At 46.1% G+C, this 18,591-nt stretch overlaps 2 protein-coding genes and 1 long non-coding RNA gene across 4 annotated transcripts in view; 2 read left to right on the forward strand and 1 right to left on the reverse strand.

The window, feature by feature from the left end:
• Positions 1–9,127, forward strand: part of C7 (complement C7) — a 53,026-nt gene extending 43,899 nt beyond the window's left edge. The window contains exons 13-18 of the mRNA XM_040420929.1: positions 1,466–1,553; positions 2,042–2,174; positions 3,263–3,454; positions 6,053–6,149; positions 6,428–6,612; positions 8,830–9,127. Of these exons, the coding sequence (XP_040276863.1) occupies positions 1,466–1,553; positions 2,042–2,174; positions 3,263–3,454; positions 6,053–6,149; positions 6,428–6,612; positions 8,830–9,002 (868 nt within the window). The 3' untranslated portion in view covers positions 9,003–9,127. The remainder of the gene's footprint in view (positions 1–1,465; positions 1,554–2,041; positions 2,175–3,262; positions 3,455–6,052; positions 6,150–6,427; positions 6,613–8,829) is intronic.
• A 2,456-nt stretch (positions 9,128–11,583) lies between these two features.
• On the forward strand, positions 11,584–12,005 carry LOC120992152. The gene is made up of 2 exons (XR_005776931.1): positions 11,584–11,682; positions 11,775–12,005. It is a non-coding gene; the product is annotated as an uncharacterized LOC120992152 (long non-coding RNA).
• A 572-nt stretch (positions 12,006–12,577) lies between these two features.
• Positions 12,578–18,591, reverse strand: part of C6 (complement C6) — a 55,572-nt gene continuing 49,558 nt past the window's right edge. For both annotated transcript variants that reach the window (XM_040420927.1, XM_040420928.1), the window contains exons 14-18: positions 17,420–17,552; positions 14,211–14,402; positions 13,360–13,450; positions 13,036–13,274; positions 12,578–12,808 (exon numbers count right to left, since the gene is read on the reverse strand). In XM_040420927.1, coding sequence (XP_040276861.1) covers positions 12,633–12,808; positions 13,036–13,274; positions 13,360–13,450; positions 14,211–14,402; positions 17,420–17,552 — 831 coding nt within the window. In that variant the 3' untranslated portion in view covers positions 12,578–12,632. The remainder of the gene's footprint in view (positions 12,809–13,035; positions 13,275–13,359; positions 13,451–14,210; positions 14,403–17,419; positions 17,553–18,591) is intronic.

An 18,591-nucleotide genomic window follows, 5' to 3' on the forward strand; every position in this document is an offset into this window, starting at 1 on the left:
ACATCATCAGGCTGCAGCCTCCTCTGAGTGCAACATCACTTGGGTGCAGCATCTCTTGAGGTTCAACATCTTCTGGGTGCAGCCTCTTCTGAGGTTCGTCTTCTGGCTGCATCCTCTTCTGAGTGCAACATCTCTTGGGTGCAGCATCTCCTGAGGTTCAGCATCTCCTGGGTGCAGCCTCTTCTGAGTGCAACATCTCTTGGGTGCAGCATCTCCTGAGGTTCAGCATCTTCTGGGTGCAGCCTCTTCTGAGTGCAACATCTCTTGGGTGCAGCATCTCCTGAGGTTCAGCATCTTCTGGGTGCAGCCTCTTCTGAGTGCAACATCTCTTGGGTGCAGCATCTCCTGAGGTTCAACATCTTTTGGCTGCAGCCTCTTCTGAGTGCAGCATCTCCTGAGGTTCATCTTCTGGCTGCATCCTCTTCTAAACGCAGCATCTCCTGGGTGTATTGTTGATGACTTCTGATTTCATGGTACATTGCTCACTGCAGATTTTTCTTTGCTTCTTATCCAGAAGGTGTCCAAGTCCATTCCCAGGAATGAGTTAATCATATTTAATTTGGAATCATTTGTGGGAGACGCAGACCACATCTGCCATGTGCTCATATTGTGACGTGACCTGTCCTTTCCTGAAACGCTCACCTGTTCTGACGACTGTCACTTCCACTTAGTCACTGCCTGGACAATGAATGCCATTATCTGCAGAACGAGGCCCCCCAGCTTATTACAAATGCTTGTCGTGGCCTGGGGGCTCATCCTGATTTCTTATACATGAGTAGTTATCATTACGGGTTGAGATACACTACAATCCTTATCATAAACCGGCCGCCCGGCTCTCTTGTTCCCACCCGCAACTCATGTCACCCCGCGTGGCTGCCAGGCACCGCGTCATGCAGAATGTATTCTTCATGGCTCATGGCGGCAGACCCCTTTATCTTAGAAAAAAACATGGCTGCATTCATTCTTCCTAAAACAGCGCCACCTCTGTCCATGGGTTCTGCCTCATTCATTTCAGTGGAACTGAGCTGCAATACCAGACACGACCTGTGGACAGGGGTGGTGCTATTTCTGTTTTTTTTTATATTTCCAGACAACCCATTTAAAGCGTCTGTAAGAAACTCCAGGTGCAACATTAGGGTCTCATAGAGTCCATTTTGTAAGGGGCTCATTGTTTTATGAAATGCTCAAAACTAAAGGAGAGCACCACCCTGTCCTTTAAAGGGGTTGTGCAGGATTAGCCTGTCCGTGGGCTGTGCCTGGTATTGCAGCTCAGCTTCATTGAATTGAATGGGTCTGAGCTGTAATACCAGAAACAACCTTTGTACAAGGGTGGTGCTGTTTTTGGAAGTAGGAGACCTCCCATAGTAATACACGTACTGAAATGGTGGTCACCCAGACAGGAAGCTGGTGGTTTCTAAGCAACAAAAAAATTGTACACAATTCTTATTTTTTTCTTTCTCTATAGTACGGTGGAGCCGCACTGCTTCGACATCAAAATCTTACCAACAGAGTTCTGCCCAGCCCCCCCTCCACTGGAAAATGGCTACATCCAGGTACCGCATCCGTCCACGTCTCCCCCAGGACCGCATGTTCTCCAGCGTGGTCTCTCTTTCCTATATACAAAGTAGCTAAAAACCGACCCTTTTGATCAATGTTGCAGGAGGCTATGGACTAAAGTCGCCTGCGGGTGCAAACCTCCTAATACTTTCCAGCAGACGTTCTGCGGGTCACGCCCTCACCCTGATCTCTCCTCAGGGCTTGTAGAAGGCGGTATATTTTACTTACCATTACTGACATATCGCCAGCATATACCGTAGAGAACCGCTCCGCTAATTCCCGCTCATACATGCAGAAATTAAAGGGGGCAACATGGCTGCCTTCTATCTGAAACGGCTCCACGCCCGTCTCACATCTGGCTCTGAAGCTCATCTCCATTGAAGTGAATGAGGCTGCAGTACCTGACACCTCCTGTGGGCAGGCGGGGCGCCGTTTATGTAAGAAAGCAGCAGGGATTTCCTAATTCTGGACGTTTCCTTAACAGGACGACGACGGCTCTCACCATGTTGGAAAACGCATAATATACGCCTGCCACGGCGGCTATACAATGACGGGTGACCCCATTGCCGAGTGTAACGATGACCGTCAGTGGCAAATCGGTGCCATGCAATGCAAACGTGAGTACAAATACCATGGTATTATCAATGCACATAGTAAACGGATGAATCGAACGCGGGGGATGGGGAGTATTAAAGGGGTTGTCCCACAAAAAATATTCTACAGTTTTTAAACCAGCACCTGAACCTGAATACTTTTGTAATTGCATGTAATTAAAAATTTTGCATACACGCTCAGTTATTCACTGAAATCTATCTACATAGCGCCACCTGCTGTTTGTTTTTTCTTATTTCTTTGTCCTGCTCACTGAGATGGCCGCACATGCTCAGTTTCATCCTTCAACTGGCTCCTGAGCTGTGATAGGGAGAGCTGAGACACGCCCCCTGAGCTGTGATAGGGAGAGCATGGCCTCGCCCCCTTAGCTGCAGCAGAAAAGACACTCCCCCTGAGCTGTGGTAGGGAGAGCTCAGACACGCCCCCTTAGCTGCAGCAGAAAAGACACTCCCCCTGAGCTGTGGTAGGGAGAGCTCAGACACGCCCCCTTAGCTGCAGCAGAAGAGACACTCCCCTTGAGCTGTCAGCTTGATATAAATCTAGCAGAGCAATGAATTGGGAGATCTCTGAATCCATGTGAGGTACAGGGCTGGTTCTAGCTTTGTTAGAAAGAGGTTGTCATGTGCTATATGATGTAATTTTTTACATTGGTCATAGGATAACCCCTTTAAGTGGAAGTTTATGTGATGGGCGCCGTGTTGGTAACCAGGTTTGCGCATTGTCTTGATTACATGGGGCATTTTTCATATATTAGTGAAGCTCTGTGCCCCTTGCGCTGCCACTGGTGGCTGAGTTTTATTTGCCTGGACCCCTGAGGTCGGCCCTGGTGGCGGTTACAGCGCCCGATCTTATATCCGGAGCATTTGTGTGCTGCTCCGATGTCGGGTGGGGGTCATTACCCTGCAGATTTGGAGGTGAATTTGGGAAATTTGCTGAGTACGTTACCATTTGAATCACAGTTGAAATCTGCACAAAAATATCCATTCTGCGGGTTAGTGATCTGCTAGGTGTGAACACGGTCCTGACAGCCCTGATACAATGTATCTGATTGAGGCTGACTCTGACACATTATGGTTACATTGTATCCTCTCAGGGGTGATGTGTTCCGCTCCTCATCTCCCAAGTGATGTTAAAGCTGCTCCGGAGAAAGACTCCTATGAAGTTGGGGACAAGCTGAGGCTGTCGTGTCCCCCCGGGCTGGATTTGGATGGTCCTGGTGTTATCCAGTGCAGTTCAAGCCTAACCTGGAATCCTCCTGTGCAAAGCATCCAGTGTATGAAGAGCGGTGAGTGTGGTGGATAATGTGCGACTTACCGTCACATGACATCAGAGAAATACAACAACGGTATAAGAAGAAAAACCGCAATGTATGTCACTGTACAGCCATATACAGAGCACCATGTCGTGTAGTCATTGTGTGGTATAGCAGTACTATGAATGTGTGTGGTATAGCAGTACTATGTATTTATGTGGCATAGCAGTACTATGAATGTGCGTAGTATAGCAGTACTATGTATGTGTATTGTATAGCAGTACTATGTATTTATGCTGTATAACAGTACTATGTATGTGTATTGTATAGCAGTACTATGTATTTATGCTGCATAGCAGTACTATGTATGTGTATTGTATAGCAGTACTATGTATTTATGTGGCATAGCAGTACTATAAATGTGTGTAGTATAGCAGTACTATGTATGTGTATTGTATAGCAGTACTATGTATTTATGCTGCATAGCAGTACTATGAATGTCTGTAGTATAGCAGTACTATATATGTATGCGGCATTGCAGTACTATGTATTTATGTGGCAAAGCAGTACTATGAATGTTTGTGGTATAGTAGTATTATTTATGTGTGCGGTATAGCAGAATTATGAATGTGGGCAGTATAACAGTACTATGTATGTGTGTGGTATAAGCAGTACTATGTATGTCTGTGGTATAAGCAGTACTATGTATGTGTGTGGTATAAGCAGTACTATGTATGTGTGTGGTATAAGCAGTACTATGTATGTGTGTGGTATAGCAGTACTATGTATGTGTGTGGTATAGCAGTACTATGTATGTTTGTGGTATAGCAGTACTATGTATGTGTGTGGGATAGGAGTACTATGTATGTGTGCGGGATAGCAGTACTATGTATGTGTGTGGGATAGGAGTACTATGTATGTGTGCAGTATAGCAGTACTATGTATGTGTGCGGTATAGCAGTACTATGTATGTGTGTGGTATAGCAGTACTATGTATGTGTGTGGTATAGCAGTACTATGTATGTGTGTGGTATAGCAGTACTATGTATGTGTGTGGGATAGGAGTACTATGTATGTTTGTGGTATAGCAGTACTATGTATGTGTGTGTGATAGGAGTACTATGTATGTGTGCGGTATAGCAGTACTATGTATGTGTGTGGGATAGGAGTACTATGTATGTTTGTGGTATAGCAGTACTATGTATGTGTGTGGGATAGGAGTACTATGTACAGTATGTGTGCGGGATAGGAGTACTATGTAGGTGTGTGGTATAGCAGTACTATGTATGTGTGCAGTATAGCAGTACTATGTATGTATGTATGTATGCGGCATAGCAGTATTATGAATGTGTCTGGTATAGCAGTTCTATGTATGTGTGTGGTATAGCAGTATTATGTATGTGTGTGGTATAGCAGTACTATGTATGTGTGTGGTATAGCAGTACTATGTATGTGTGTGGGATAGGAGTACTATTTATGTGTGTGGGATAGCAGTACTATGTATGTGTGCAGTATAGCAGTACTATGTATGTGTGTGGTATAGCAGTACTATGTATGTGTGTGGGATAGGAGTACTATTTATGTGTGCGGTATAGCAGTACTATGTATGTGTGTGGGATAGGAGTACTATGTATGTGTGCAGTATAGCAGGACTATGTATGTGTGTGGTATAGCAGTACTATGTATGTGTGTGGGATAGGAGTACTGTGTATGTGTGCAGTATAGCAGTACTATGTATGTATGTATGCGGCATAGCAGTATTATGAATGTGTCTGGTATAGCAGTTCTATGTATGTGTGTGGTATAGCAGTATTATGTATGTGTGTGGTATAGCAGTACTATGTATGATTGTGGGATAGGAGTACTATTTATGTGTGCGGTATAGCAGTACTATGTATGTGTGTGGGATAGGCGTACTATGTATGTGTGCAGTATAGCAGTACTATGTATGTGTGTGGTATAGCAGTACTATGTATGTGTGTGGGATAGGAGTACTGTGTATGTGTGCAGTATAGCAGTACTATGTATGTATGTATGTATGTATGCGGCATAGCAGTATTATGAATGTGTCAGGTATAGCAGTTCTATGTATGAATCCCAGCGGTGGGACCCACACCTATCAGACAATGGGGACATATCCTAGCAATATGCCCACATTGTCTCAGATGGGAATACCCCTTTAACCCCTTCACTTTGTGAAGTGCAACATGGCGCCCGCTCGTGTGTGCAGCAGGCATCATGGCCAGCGGGTCTCCCCTGTTTCAAACAGCCTAGACCCGCGGCTAACGACCGCGACCAGCAATAATGCCAATCGCGGTCATTAAAGCCTTGAGATGCTATGATCAAGTGAGATCCCGGCATCTAAAGGGTGGCGAGAGCTGCTGCAGGACGTGACCCAGAGATGTGGGCAGACAGGTATATGGTCACCCAAATACACCCCGCTCCTTGATGCTTCAAGTCCAAGGTAGGACCCCAGCGTGGTTGAGCACCACAGTCTTGGGTTAGACAACTCAGTTCCTGAATCCTCTTTCCATAAAGTAAAGTGCAGTTCCCCGATTGCAGGTGTCATCCTCCCCTGTTACAGGACGTACGGTATAATGGAGTAACGGTAAGATTTCTCTCTTCCTGTAGAAGCCGCAGTCACCCAAAAAGTGGATGATTCCAAATGCAAACCGTGGGAAAAAATCCAGGACTCTCTGTGCACCTGCAAAATGCCTTTTGAGTGCGGGTGAGTGTGATATAAGCGTGAACCGTGCGGATTCAGATATTACACCGCGTAAACGTACAGCACCGGTCCAATGATCTGGACGCTCTGAGGAGCAGACACAGCCCTGAGGATGGATCTCAGGGACCTTCTCCCCCTCAGTTACTGATGACCACTTGGAGTTCTGTATATGGGGGAGGAGGAGGGAAGTAGGCAGTGGATCCTCCACCGATGTCCCCCTCTTCATCCACATCCAGGGTCACGGTCGGATAATATTATTATGTACTGTGCTTGCTTTTCAGTTCCTCGTTGGATATATGCGCCATCGATGGTAGAACAAGCAGAAACGTGGCACTAACCGTCTGTAAAATGCACGCCCTGCAGTGTCTGGGGAGGACATACACCCTGACCAAGGACGCGGACTGCAAATTCCCCCAAAAAGCAGAGCGGACATGTGACTCGTGCCACTTGTGGGAAACCTGCTCAGGTAGAGGATCGCCATCGTTTCTGGGGGACTGGTTTTCATTACATACATCCCATACACTGTGAGACAAGGAGCGGAGATTTACAACCGTGGACTTCATGGCTCCACTGCTGGAAATGAATGGCTTCTGCTGACATGTAGCACAATGGGAGATGATCTAGAAAATATTAGACCTACGATGCATCCATGAGGCCCTGGCGGGTTGTCCCCGTTTTTTCTAACATTACAGCCCCTTTCTATACTGAGATCTCACAGGGTACAGTGTATATTCTGTATACTCTAGTTACTATGGGGTTAAAGGAGCTTTACAGTTCTCTTTACATTACTATGACTTTCTAATAGACTTCATGCGTCAGTTTTTCACCATTTTTTTTAAATCTCTGCCTTCTTTCAGTGAATAAGCACACTGCTTCCATTCAGAGGCAGCAATCCTGTCCACAGCTCGTCCTGCTCTCAGCTGAGAAGTAGTGACAATTGTATCCAGTCTAGACAATGCTCTGTGAGCTAAACAGCCCAGACTCCAGACTGATACATTGTAACAAACTAGTACAGTTGTATCCAGTCTAGACAATGCTCTGTGAGCTAAACAGCCCGGACTCCAGACTGATACATTGTAACAAACTAGTACAGTTGTATCCAGTCTAGACAATGCTCTGTGAGCTAAACAGCCCGGACTCCAGACTGATACATTGTAACAAACTAGCACAGTTGTATCCAGTCTAGACAATGCTCTGTGAGCTAAACAGCCCGGACTCCAGACTGATACATTGTAACAAACTAGTACAGTTGTATCCAGTCTAGACAATGCTCTGTGAGCTAAACAGCCCGGACTCCAGACTGATACATTGTAACAAACTAGTACAGTTGTATCCAGTCTAGACAATGCTCTGTGAGCTAAACAGCCCGGCCCCAGACTGATACATTGTAACAAACTAGTACAGTTGTATCCAGTCTAGACAATGCTCTGTGAGCTAAACAGCCCGGACTCCAGACTGATACATTGTAACAAACTAGCACAGTTGTATCCAGTCTAGACAATGCTCTGTGAGCTAAACAGCCCGGCCCCAGACTGATACATTGTAACAAACTAGTACAGTTGTAACCAGACTAGACAATGCTCTGTGAGCTAAACAGCGCGGACTCCAGACTGATACATTGTAACAAACTAGCACAGTTGTATCCACTCTAGACAATGCTCTGTGAGCTAAACAGCCCGGACTCCAGACTGATACATTGTAACAAACTAGCACAGTTGTATCCAGTCCAGACAATGCTCTGTGAGTCAAAACCATCTGCAGCAGCTTCAAAGATCTCTCTGATGGTTTGTTACAATGTATCAGTCTGGAGTCCGGGCTGTTTAGCTCACAGAGCATTGTCTAGACTGGATACAACTGTGCTGGTTTGTTACAATGTATCAGTCTGGAGTCCGGGCTGTTTAGCTCACAGAGCATTGTCTAGACTGGATACAACTGTACTAGTTTGTTACAATGTATCAGTCTGGAGTCCGGGCTGTTTAGCATCATAGAGCATTGTCTAGACTGGATACAATTGTCACCACGTATCGGCTGAGAGCAGGATCGGCTATGGACAGGATTACTGTCCCTGAATGGAAACTAGAGTGGCCTCGTTCACTGACAGCGATTTGAAAATGGTGGAGTTGAAACACAAAAGTCTATTAAAAGGCTGTAGAACTTTTCATTTATACAGAGATAAAGCTTTATTGACAGAAAGACAGAAAACCCCTTTAATGTTTGTGTCTTGTACATTATATAAATATCAAAAGACCCAAAAAGCGTCCCAGGGCCTATCTAGATTCTGGAGATTTAATAGCTGAAAGCTATACGAGTCCTGTTTATGGTCTATTAATAGAAAACTTTATGTTCTTACAGTTAAAAATTGCTCTCAAAAGAGTTAAAAACATCAACTTCTTTCACGAACCAAAGTGTTTCTAATCAGGAGTATGAAGTGAATTCCCCTTTGGTCACTATATTCATAACCTACACTGAGACTCACATATACAGTATGTAAAATAATACCCAAATGAGAGAGGTTGATATTTCTCACTCTTTTGAAGGTCATCCTGCACATTGTCTCGTGTGCGATGCGTGAAATGTCTCGGTGCAGTAATGTCGATGTCTCCGTTCTCTGTGATCTGTGCTTTGCCCCGTGTTCCCTAGATGCCAGTTGTAATTGTCACCCTGCTTCCACCTCTTTATCTAGATAAATCAAACGCGTGCGTCTGTAGAGAAGCCCGGACCTGTAAAACCGACGGCATCAGCATTTGTGTCCTAGTGAATGGCAAGGAGCAAACCCTGAGTGAATGTGACGCCGGGATCCTGAAATGCCGAGGGGAAGTGGTGTCGGTTGTCAGCACAAATCCCTGTGATGTCTAGAGGAATCAGAGCATTGTCCGCCCCTGTCAGCTGCTCCGTGCCAGAAAATGTCATGGAATCGTTCTGCGTCTTCTTTCTTCTTGTTTTATATCAGCTAAAAAAATTAAAACCTGTCCTGTACCATGCATTTCTTTGTCATTTCAACTGAAATAACTTTCTGAAAATCAATAGTATAAGCGAAGATAGGAAACTTTGTAATATAAGTAATTACAGAAAATCACCTCTATCTCGACTTATACTTCTCTCTCCCTCCAACCGACTACTGCACTGATGGGCACATCATTTATGGGTACAGAATTAATCAGCACGGGGCCTAACTAGAGCATGCTGAGCCCCATGCTGGATCCAAGTCACAGAGAGGACAAATGGGGTGATTATAGGTGCAACCGCTCCTCTTCTCATCCCTGTAATGTAGAATAAAGTACCATCCTAATTGCGACAATAAGAGAGTACATAACCTCTCACATTTGTTAGAGGGATGATAACATGAATAAAAGTTTCTTTTTCCCCCCTCTCTGAGGTCAATGGAGGTTGTACAGGGAAGAGAAGATGGGGGTCATAACTTGAAGAGAAGCTCCTGCATCCTTCCTTCCTCTGGGGATCACTAGAGGCTTCACAAGGAGGAGAGGTGGCAATGACAGGGGGTGATAAAATTAAGAAAAGTTCCTGTATCCCTCCTTTTTTGGGGTTCACTGGTGGCTATATACAGGTAATAATAACCATTTAAAGAGGTGATAACATGAATTAAATTTTGGGGTTACTAGAGCTGTACAGACAGTGACAGGGTAATATCTTGAAGAAAAGTTCCTGTATCCTGCTTCCTCTGGGGTCACTGTGGCAGTGAAAGGGGGTGATAACATGAAGAAAAGTTCTTGTATCCCTCATTTTTCTTGGTCACTTGAGGCTGTACAGGTGTACTGACAGTGATGGGGGGGGGGGGGGTGATAATATGAAGAAAAGTTCCTGTATCCCTCATTTTCTTGGTCACTGGAGGCTGTACAGGTGTACTACTGACAGTGACCGGGAAGGGGGGGTGATAACATGAAGAAAAGTTCCTGTATCCCTCATTTTCTTGGTCACTTGAAGCTGTACAGGTGTACTACTGACAGTGACGGGGGGGGGGGGGGGGGGGGTGATAACATGAAGAAAAGTTCCTGTATCCCTCATTTTCTTGGTCACTTGAAGCTGTACAGGTGTACTGACAGTGATGGGGGGGGGGGGGGGGGTGATAATATGAAGAAAAGTTCCTGTATCCCTCATTTTCTTGGTCACTGGAGGCTGTACAGGTGTACTACTGACAGTGACCGGGAAGGGGGGGTGATAACATGAAGAAAAGTTCCTGTATCCCTCATTTTCTTGGTCACTTGAAGCTGTACAGGTGTACTACTGACAGTGACGGGGGGGGGGGGGGGGTGATAACATGAAGAAAAGTTCCTGTATCCCTCATTTTCTTGGTCACTTGAAGCTGTACAGGTGTACTACTGACAGTGACGGGGGGGGGGGGGGTGATAACATGAAGAAAAGTTCCTGTATCCCTCATTTTCTTGGTCACTTGAAGCTGTACAGGTGTACTACTGACAGTGATGGGGGGGGGGGGTGATAATATGAAGAAAAGTTCCTGTATCCCTCATTTTCTTGGTCACTGGAGGCTGTACAGGTGTACTGACAGTGACGGGGGGGGGGGGGGGGGTGATAACATGAAGAAAAGTTCCTGTATCCCTCATTTTCTTGGTCACTTGAAGCTGTACAGGTGTACTGACAGTGACGGGGGGGGGGGGGGTGATAATATGAAGAAAAGTTCCTGTATCCCTCATTTTCTTGGTCACTGGAGGCTGTACAGGTGTACTACTGACAGTGACAGGGGGGGGGGTGATAACATGAAGAAAAGTTCTTGTATCCCTCATTTTTCTTGGTCACTTGAGGCTGTACAGGTGTACTACTGACAGTGACGGGGGGGGGGGGGGGTGATAACATGAAGAAAAGTTCTTGTATCCCTCATTTTTCTTGGTCACTTGAGGCTGTACAGGTGTACTACTGACAGTGACGGGGGGGGGGGGGGGGTGATAACATGAAGAAAAGTTCCTGTATCCCTCATTTTTCTTGGTCACTTGAAGCTGTACAGGTGTACTGACAGTGATGGGGGGGGGGGGGGTGATAATATGAAGAAAAGTTCCTGTATCCCTCATTTTCTTGGTCACTGGAGGCTGTACAGGTGTACTACTGACAGTGACCGGGGGGGGGGATAACATGAAGAAAAGTTCCTGTATCCCTCTTTTTCTGTGGTCACTTGAAGCTGTACAGGTGTACTACTGACAGTGACGGGGGGGGGGGGGGGGTGGGGGTGATAATATGAAGAAAAGTTCCTGTATCCCTCATTTTTCTTGGTCACTTGAAGCTGTACAGGTGTACTACTGACAGTGATGGGGGGGAGGGTGATAATATGAAGAAAAGTTCCTGTATCCCTCATTTTCTTGGTCACTGGAGGCTGTACAGGTCTACTACTGACAGTGACGGGGGGGGGGGGGGGGGTGATAATATGAAGAAAAGTTCCTGTATCCCTCATTTTTCTTGGTCACTTGAAGCTGTACAGGTGTACTGACAGTGATGGGGGGGGGGGGGGTGATAATATGAAGAAAAGTTCCTGTATCCCTCATTTTCTTGGTCACTGGAGGCTGTACAGGTGTACTACTGACAGTGACCGGGAAGGGGGGGTGATAACATGAAGAAAAGTTCCTGTATCCCTCATTTTCTTGGTCACTTGAAGCTGTACAGGTGTACTACTGACAGTGACGGGGGGGGGGGGGGGGGGGGGGGGGGGATAACATGAAGAAAAGTTCCTGTATCCCTCTTTTTCTGGGGTCACTGGAGGCTGTACAGGTGTACTACTGACAGTGACGGGGGGGGGGGGATAACATGAAGAAAAGTTCCTGTATCCCTCATTTTCTTGGTCACTGGAGGCTGTACAGGTGTACTACTGACAGTGACAGGGGGGGGGGGATAATATGAAGAAAAGTTTTTGTATCCCTCTTTTTCTTGGTCACTAGAGGCTGTACAGGGAAAGAGATAATGATGTAATAACATGAAGAAAAGTTCCTGTATTCCTAATTTTTCTGCGGTCACTAGAGACTGTATAGGTTTAATAATGATAGTCATAGGAGGTGATAGCATGAAGAAAACTTTCTGTATGCCTCATTTTTCTGGGGTCCCTAGAGGCTGTACAGGGGTAATAATGACCGTGACAGGGGGGTGATAATATGAAGAAAAGTTCCTGTTTCCCTCCTTTTTCTGAGGCCACTAGAAGCTGAACAGGCAGAGATGACAGGGGGTGATAACATGAAGAAACCTTCTTGTATCCTGCTTCCTCTGGGGTCACCGTCTGACAGTGGCGGCTGTGACCCCTCTTTCTGCTCTCATCTACCGCCTCCCTCTCCTCCTCTACGCAGACACAGAGCCAGGAAGTAAAACTTTTCCAAGTTCCTATGACCCAGAGTTTAGTTGGGGCTTCTATGAATTAGATCTATCATGACATCGGACATATATAAATTGGAGAATATTGATGATAATGAGAATCCTTGTCCATCTAACTATACATTTTTATTTTTATGGGACATATATGGGGGGAGGGGTGGTTTACTGGGCACACGTGCCATCATGCAATATCTCAGCCTTCAGCTTAGTGCATTTTATGGCTCCCAGTCCGCAGAGGTTCACCGTTCTCTGTCTCCCAGAAGATCCGGTCTTGATGCAAAAGAGTTGCCCGTTGTTCTCTGGGCACTGATATGGGAGAAGGCAAGAACACTGAGACCCTGTGAAGAGCGGGGAAGATGAAGTGTTAATCTGTGAAAACCAATGATTGCAGCCGAGAAAGTTATTATCAAAACTTAGGGGCATCAAACTTGTTGTCATCAGGGATAGGTTTACCTGTAGGCACACTGGGCACCTGCCTATAGGCAGCATGTTTAATGAATGTGTGTAGATGGCAGCTGCCATGTCTGTCAACCCTGAAACAAAACCATATCACTCTGTATAATACCTGTGCATCGTTCCCAGTCGTAGCAGAAGTCGTATCCACACGGCTCCCTCTTGGTGCTTCTTGCCGACAGAGACTTTCGCTCTCGTGCCCAGTTTACGTTGGCCTCTTTGCAGGTGCCGTTATTTAAGAAATTAAGCCGTTTCAATCCCTGGCATTGCTCAGCAAAGAAATTGCACTGAGACACAGTGACTAAGTCATCAATCCCTTCATCATAAGCGCAGATATCTTTCGTATCATGCCTAAAAGAGGATGGAAATCTCAGTCGGGAACTAAATGCATACTATGCAACATAAGGCGACCGGCCTGGGGCACTGGACTCCTTACCCACAATCCTCCTCAGATGACATGCAGACACACTGAGAACCCACTTGCTTTTCTCCCGGGCCGCAGTTCCCTTGAGAGGCCTTTTGTTGTACTGAACAAAGGAGAACGTAATAGACATGAATTAAGATCATGCTGACACTTCCCGCTGTGTTAGGGGAAGAGAGAGCTGCTGCATTTACTGACTGGTCCCAGATCAGTTCGCTTGGTTGCTGTAAAATCTTCATGCTGTGTGTGATTAGTCCCCAAACATGAACCTCTTACTCATAAGATATTGTCCCAGGGCAAGGCCCACCAGAATATTGGACTCACCCCCCAGGGGGAGGGTCTTTTTTTTTGATTATTTCACAAATAACCTATTAGGAGATTAAATGGCGGCTTTAAGGACTATGATCAAAAAGCTCTCCAGACATACAGTTTTACTGTTTAACTGTAAAATGGACCACAGTTTTCTCTTGCAGGCCAAAATGCACCTACTAAGTGCAAAATTACTATGTCTCCATAATATGATGTTTTTATATCTTCTCTAAAAAATATCAAGGCATATCTGTGTAGGAGGCTCTGTTTTTCTGACTTGATAAATGATGAAATTCCGGCTCCCTGCAGTCACCACCAGGGGGAGCTTGCAGCATACAAAGAGCATAGAACACAGTGGGAGCTGTATAATTCTGCATGTAAGTGAGCTCCCCCTAGTGGTGGCTGTAGGAAATGCAGTTGAGAGCAGTCCGCCCTCAGGTGCCACTTAGTTTGCTGATTCTGCCTTAGGCACATGACTAGCTTGCCTTAATGATGCATGCAGCTCTGTGTATATGACCTCATTTATGAATTTTCGACCCTATAAACAATGTAAGAACCTTTTTCGCAGGTGAGATCTCCCCGAATCGGTGGGCTCCACTCATAATCACTTCCGCACGTGTAGCGCTTTTCCCCGGTGACTGTAAATCCGGACCGACAACTTAACTGAATCACTTCCCCGACTTTATAGACTGACTTGAAGCGGAAAATGGTGACGTCATCGGTTGCTGAAGGTCTGGGGCACGTTGTCCCTGAGACGGAAATACAGAAATGTATATACAGTGAGAATATATGGCGACCTCGTATCAAGCTGATGTGTGGGACCTTCCTTAGTGCCCCTGTCATTTCCATCTATGGCTACTGATCTGACCGCTGTGATCCTTGCTGATCAGACTGAACATTCCAGTGACTTGTACTTTACACTGCACCATTGCTCCATTAGGGGACAACTTTGATCACAGACGCTAACATGCCCAATCACAGGCTCAGGCTCTGTCCATGCCTATTGTTACGAGCAGTGGGTGTGGAGCCACTGTACCAACCAACCGGTTTGACCTAGGGCTAACTCAAAGGAGGTTATCCTGGCAGCCCCCCAATATTCACTCTTTAGCCCCTATACAGGGATCTGGACTTTGTTGCGTGAAAGCTACCAGGTCTTGAGATAGTCCTGGTGTGGTTGGCGGCTGACCCATGGGGGTCAGAGACACCAGTCCAAAGCACCAAAAGATCAGACAATACGTATAATCTGGAGATGGGCCAAGGTCAGGGCAGGCTGTGTATATTCGTCAGAGGAGTCTGAGGTCAAGAGAGGCGGCAGTAGGGAAGTCCAAGAAACAGGATAATGTCAGACCAGGTGGCGAGAAGTCAGAGTCGGTAGTCAGGCTGAAGTGTGGTACACAGATAGTCAGACAGGGAATACACCTTTGCTGGTTACTAAAGACCAGGAAACCTAAAGCTCAGGCACCCTCCCACTTGAAAGCCATAGGCTTCTTAAAGGGCCAGTGCGTGCATCCCAATTCTTCCCCAGTCTATGGCTGACCATCCCATGGTGTTTTAGGCATATTCCCCAGTGAGAAGGTTCCTGAGCTTTAGGTTTCCTAGTCTTTAGTAACCAGCAAAGGTGTATTCGTCAGCTGATTCCACATAGATGTCTACAGAACCTGTTCACCCCAAAATCAGTAGTATCAGACCGTAATTTAACCCCAATTACATAAATCAGGATTAACAGATTGAATTATATATGAAACACCATGAACACCCCAAATTCTGTAGTATTAAGCCACAATTAAGTAATAATCGAATTGAGGATTACTAGAATTACTTATGTATAAAAGAATGCAAACAACCTAAAATCTGTAGTAGTAGATCACTTTTAGTAACCCCAATTAGTGCAGCAAGGTGTAATAGTAATCGCTCCTATTACCCCGGCTTTACACTCTCCTATTGGTCCCTGCTCTCTCCCTATAGTGTAGATGATGCCTCCCTATTATATCCCTTCACAATGATCTTTCCCTTAACTGCTCAATAGTAATATTTTGTGAATAAAGTCTTTCCTAGCACTGTCCCTAGTGCCTGTCATGTCTCTCCCTGCAATAAGTTCACTGGAAAATGGCGGAGACCGGGCATAAGGAGACTTTTTAGGGCTGTGAATAGGGTTGCCACGTTTCCCAACAAAAAATACCTGCCAAGTTAAGCCACACCCAAAGGGTGTGTGGTTGTGGGGAGGGGGGGGGCTAACACAAGGTGTCCCCCAATATTAATGCCCCCAGTAACATTAATGCCCCCATTAGTGCTACCCACAATTAACAATGACCCCATTAGTGCCTCCCAGCATTAATAATACCCCCATTACTGCACCCCAATAATATTAATGCCCCCATTAGCAGCCCCCAGAATTCATACTGCTCCCATTAGTGCCCCCAGTAATATTAATGTCCCCAGTAATAGTTATGCCCCCATTAGTGCACCCCAGAATTAATGCCCCCCATTAGTGCCCCCCAGTAAGAGTAATGCCCCCATTAGTGCCCCCCAGTAAGAGTAATGCCCCCATTAGTGCTTCCCAGAATTAATAGTACCCCCACTGGTGCCCCCCGTAAGAGTAATGCCCCCTTTAGTGCCCCCCAGTAAGTGTAATGCCCCCATTACTGCTCCCCAGAATTAATAGTGCCCCCACTAGTGCCCCCCAGTAAGAGTAATGCCCCCTTTAGTGCCCCCCAGTAAGAGTAATGCCCCCATTACTGCCCCCAGTAAGAGTAATGCCCCCTTTAGTGCCCCCCAGTAACTGTAATGCCCCCATTAGTGCTCCCCAGAATTAATAGTGCCCCCACTAGTGCCCCCAGTAAGAGTAATGCCCCCTTTAGTGCCCCCCCCCAGTAAAAGTAGTGCCCCCCCAGTATGAGTAATGCCCCCATTAGTACCCCCCAGTAAGAGTAATGCCCCCATTAATGCCCCCAGTAAGAATAATGTCCCCATTAGTGCACCCCAGAATTAATAGTGCCCCCACTGGTGTACCCCAGTATGACCCTATTAGTGCCCCCCCAGTAGGGTAATGCCCCCATTAGTGCCCCCCCCAGTAAGAGTAATGGCCCCATTATTCTGCAAAAAAATTAAATAAAGCACTCACCTCCTCCATTTGCTCGCGCTGCTGACTGGGAGCTCAGGACAGGATCTGCGCTCCAGCGTGATGACGTCTCGCAGGTCCTGTCCTGCAGTCAGCGTCCCCCGCGCCGCGATCAAATGGACAAGTTTTTATTTTATTTTTATTAACACAAGTGTGGGGAGGGTTAAAGGCTGGACTAATGAACGCTTCACAATGGAATTAATATTGGCGGTAGAAAAAAATTACCGTCACCAGGGGGCCACTAAATTACCGGTCTTGCCGGTGAGATACCAGCCAGGTGGCAACCCTACTCTTTCCCCGTACTGTCAGCTGGGTTTGCACAATTTTACTTGCAATCCAGATAATATATTGTGACAATGAACTGTACCATATGACAAACTGGGCTCTGCTACATAATCTATCACACATGTCCTGTGACTGCACACAAGGCAGGTTGGACTCTTCTACCTGCCGCCTGCATGTTCTGCTTATAGCCCGATCTGTGGTGTCATCCATGCTCCATCTCCTCCTGCACACTAGAAATCCATCACTTGACGCTGCTCTAAGATGTCGACTTATTAACCGGTGAGCATCTAAACAGGATGAATCTTATAAACCCGCCGCCACATTTCCATATAAATGAGTCCAGTAAATTACAAGCCCACTTACTGACGCACTCCACAGGCTCTTGCTTCCACGTTCCATCAGGAAGACATCTCAGGAACTGAAACCCAGAAAGTTCATAACCAGAGAAGCAGATGATTTCGACCTCCTCGGCCACAGAATACCAGGTCTTCTCATTCTAAGCAGAGGAAGCGGAAAACGTCACATACATGATATCTAATAATATCTGATAACAACATGGAAGACAATCCGCACATTGCAATTATACCGCCAGATAGGAACATCTCCCCTATCTTCATGCTGTCCCATCATGAGATTCACAGCGCATGATGTCTGAGGTCATCTTATATATCACTAATGTCATATCTATCTATCTATCTATCTATCTATCTATCTATCTATCTATCTATGTGTCTATCTATCTCATATCTTATTCAAATCAGCTTTATTGGCAGGACTAAATACATAATAGCATTGCCAAAGTAAGAGAGAAACAATTGGGTAGGTTTGGGGGATGTGGACACATCCATGATGGGGGTATAAGTCCATGGTATATCAGGCTCCTCTCAGTCTATGGCAGGCACTGACATATTATGTTGCTATGGCCGCTGTGTTCTCTTCTTCCACCACAGTATTGAGAGTATCTCTTCCTTCTCCACGGAGGTGAAGCCTGGGCAGAGATCAGACAGCCTCCTTAAGTGAGTCTCCCTCACTGCTGAGTAATATCAGGCTCCTCTCAGTCAATGGCAGGCACTGATATATTGTGCTGCTATGGCCGTTGTGTTCTCCTCTTCCCCCAGCAGTATAGATAGTGTATCTTCCTCCTTCATGGAGGTGAAGTCTGGGCAGAGATCAGACAGTCTCCTGAAGTGAGTGTCCCTCACTGCTGAGTGTTTGAGGCACCGCAGCAGAAAATGAGCCTCATCCTCCACAACCTCCTGGTCACACTGCTGGCACAGTCTGCTCTCTCTCGGCATGTACCTCTGTCAGTAGTGCTGTCCGGATTCAATGAGCAGGCTGTGGGCGTTTAGTCTGTACCGACTCAGGATCTGTCGGCCTCTGGGGTTGGAGAGTTTCTCCAGATATGGAGCCAGTTTGTACTCCCTCTGCAGTATCTAGTAGATTGTCAGCTTTTGTGATGTTCTTATGTTGTTCCTCCAGACACTAATATACTCCTCTTTGCCCTTGTGTATTGTCTTCTGGATTTCCCCCTTTGT

Source organism: Bufo bufo, chromosome 2, assembly GCF_905171765.1.
Source record: "Bufo bufo chromosome 2, aBufBuf1.1, whole genome shotgun sequence".
NCBI classification, from domain to species: Eukaryota; Metazoa; Chordata; class Amphibia; order Anura; family Bufonidae; genus Bufo; species Bufo bufo.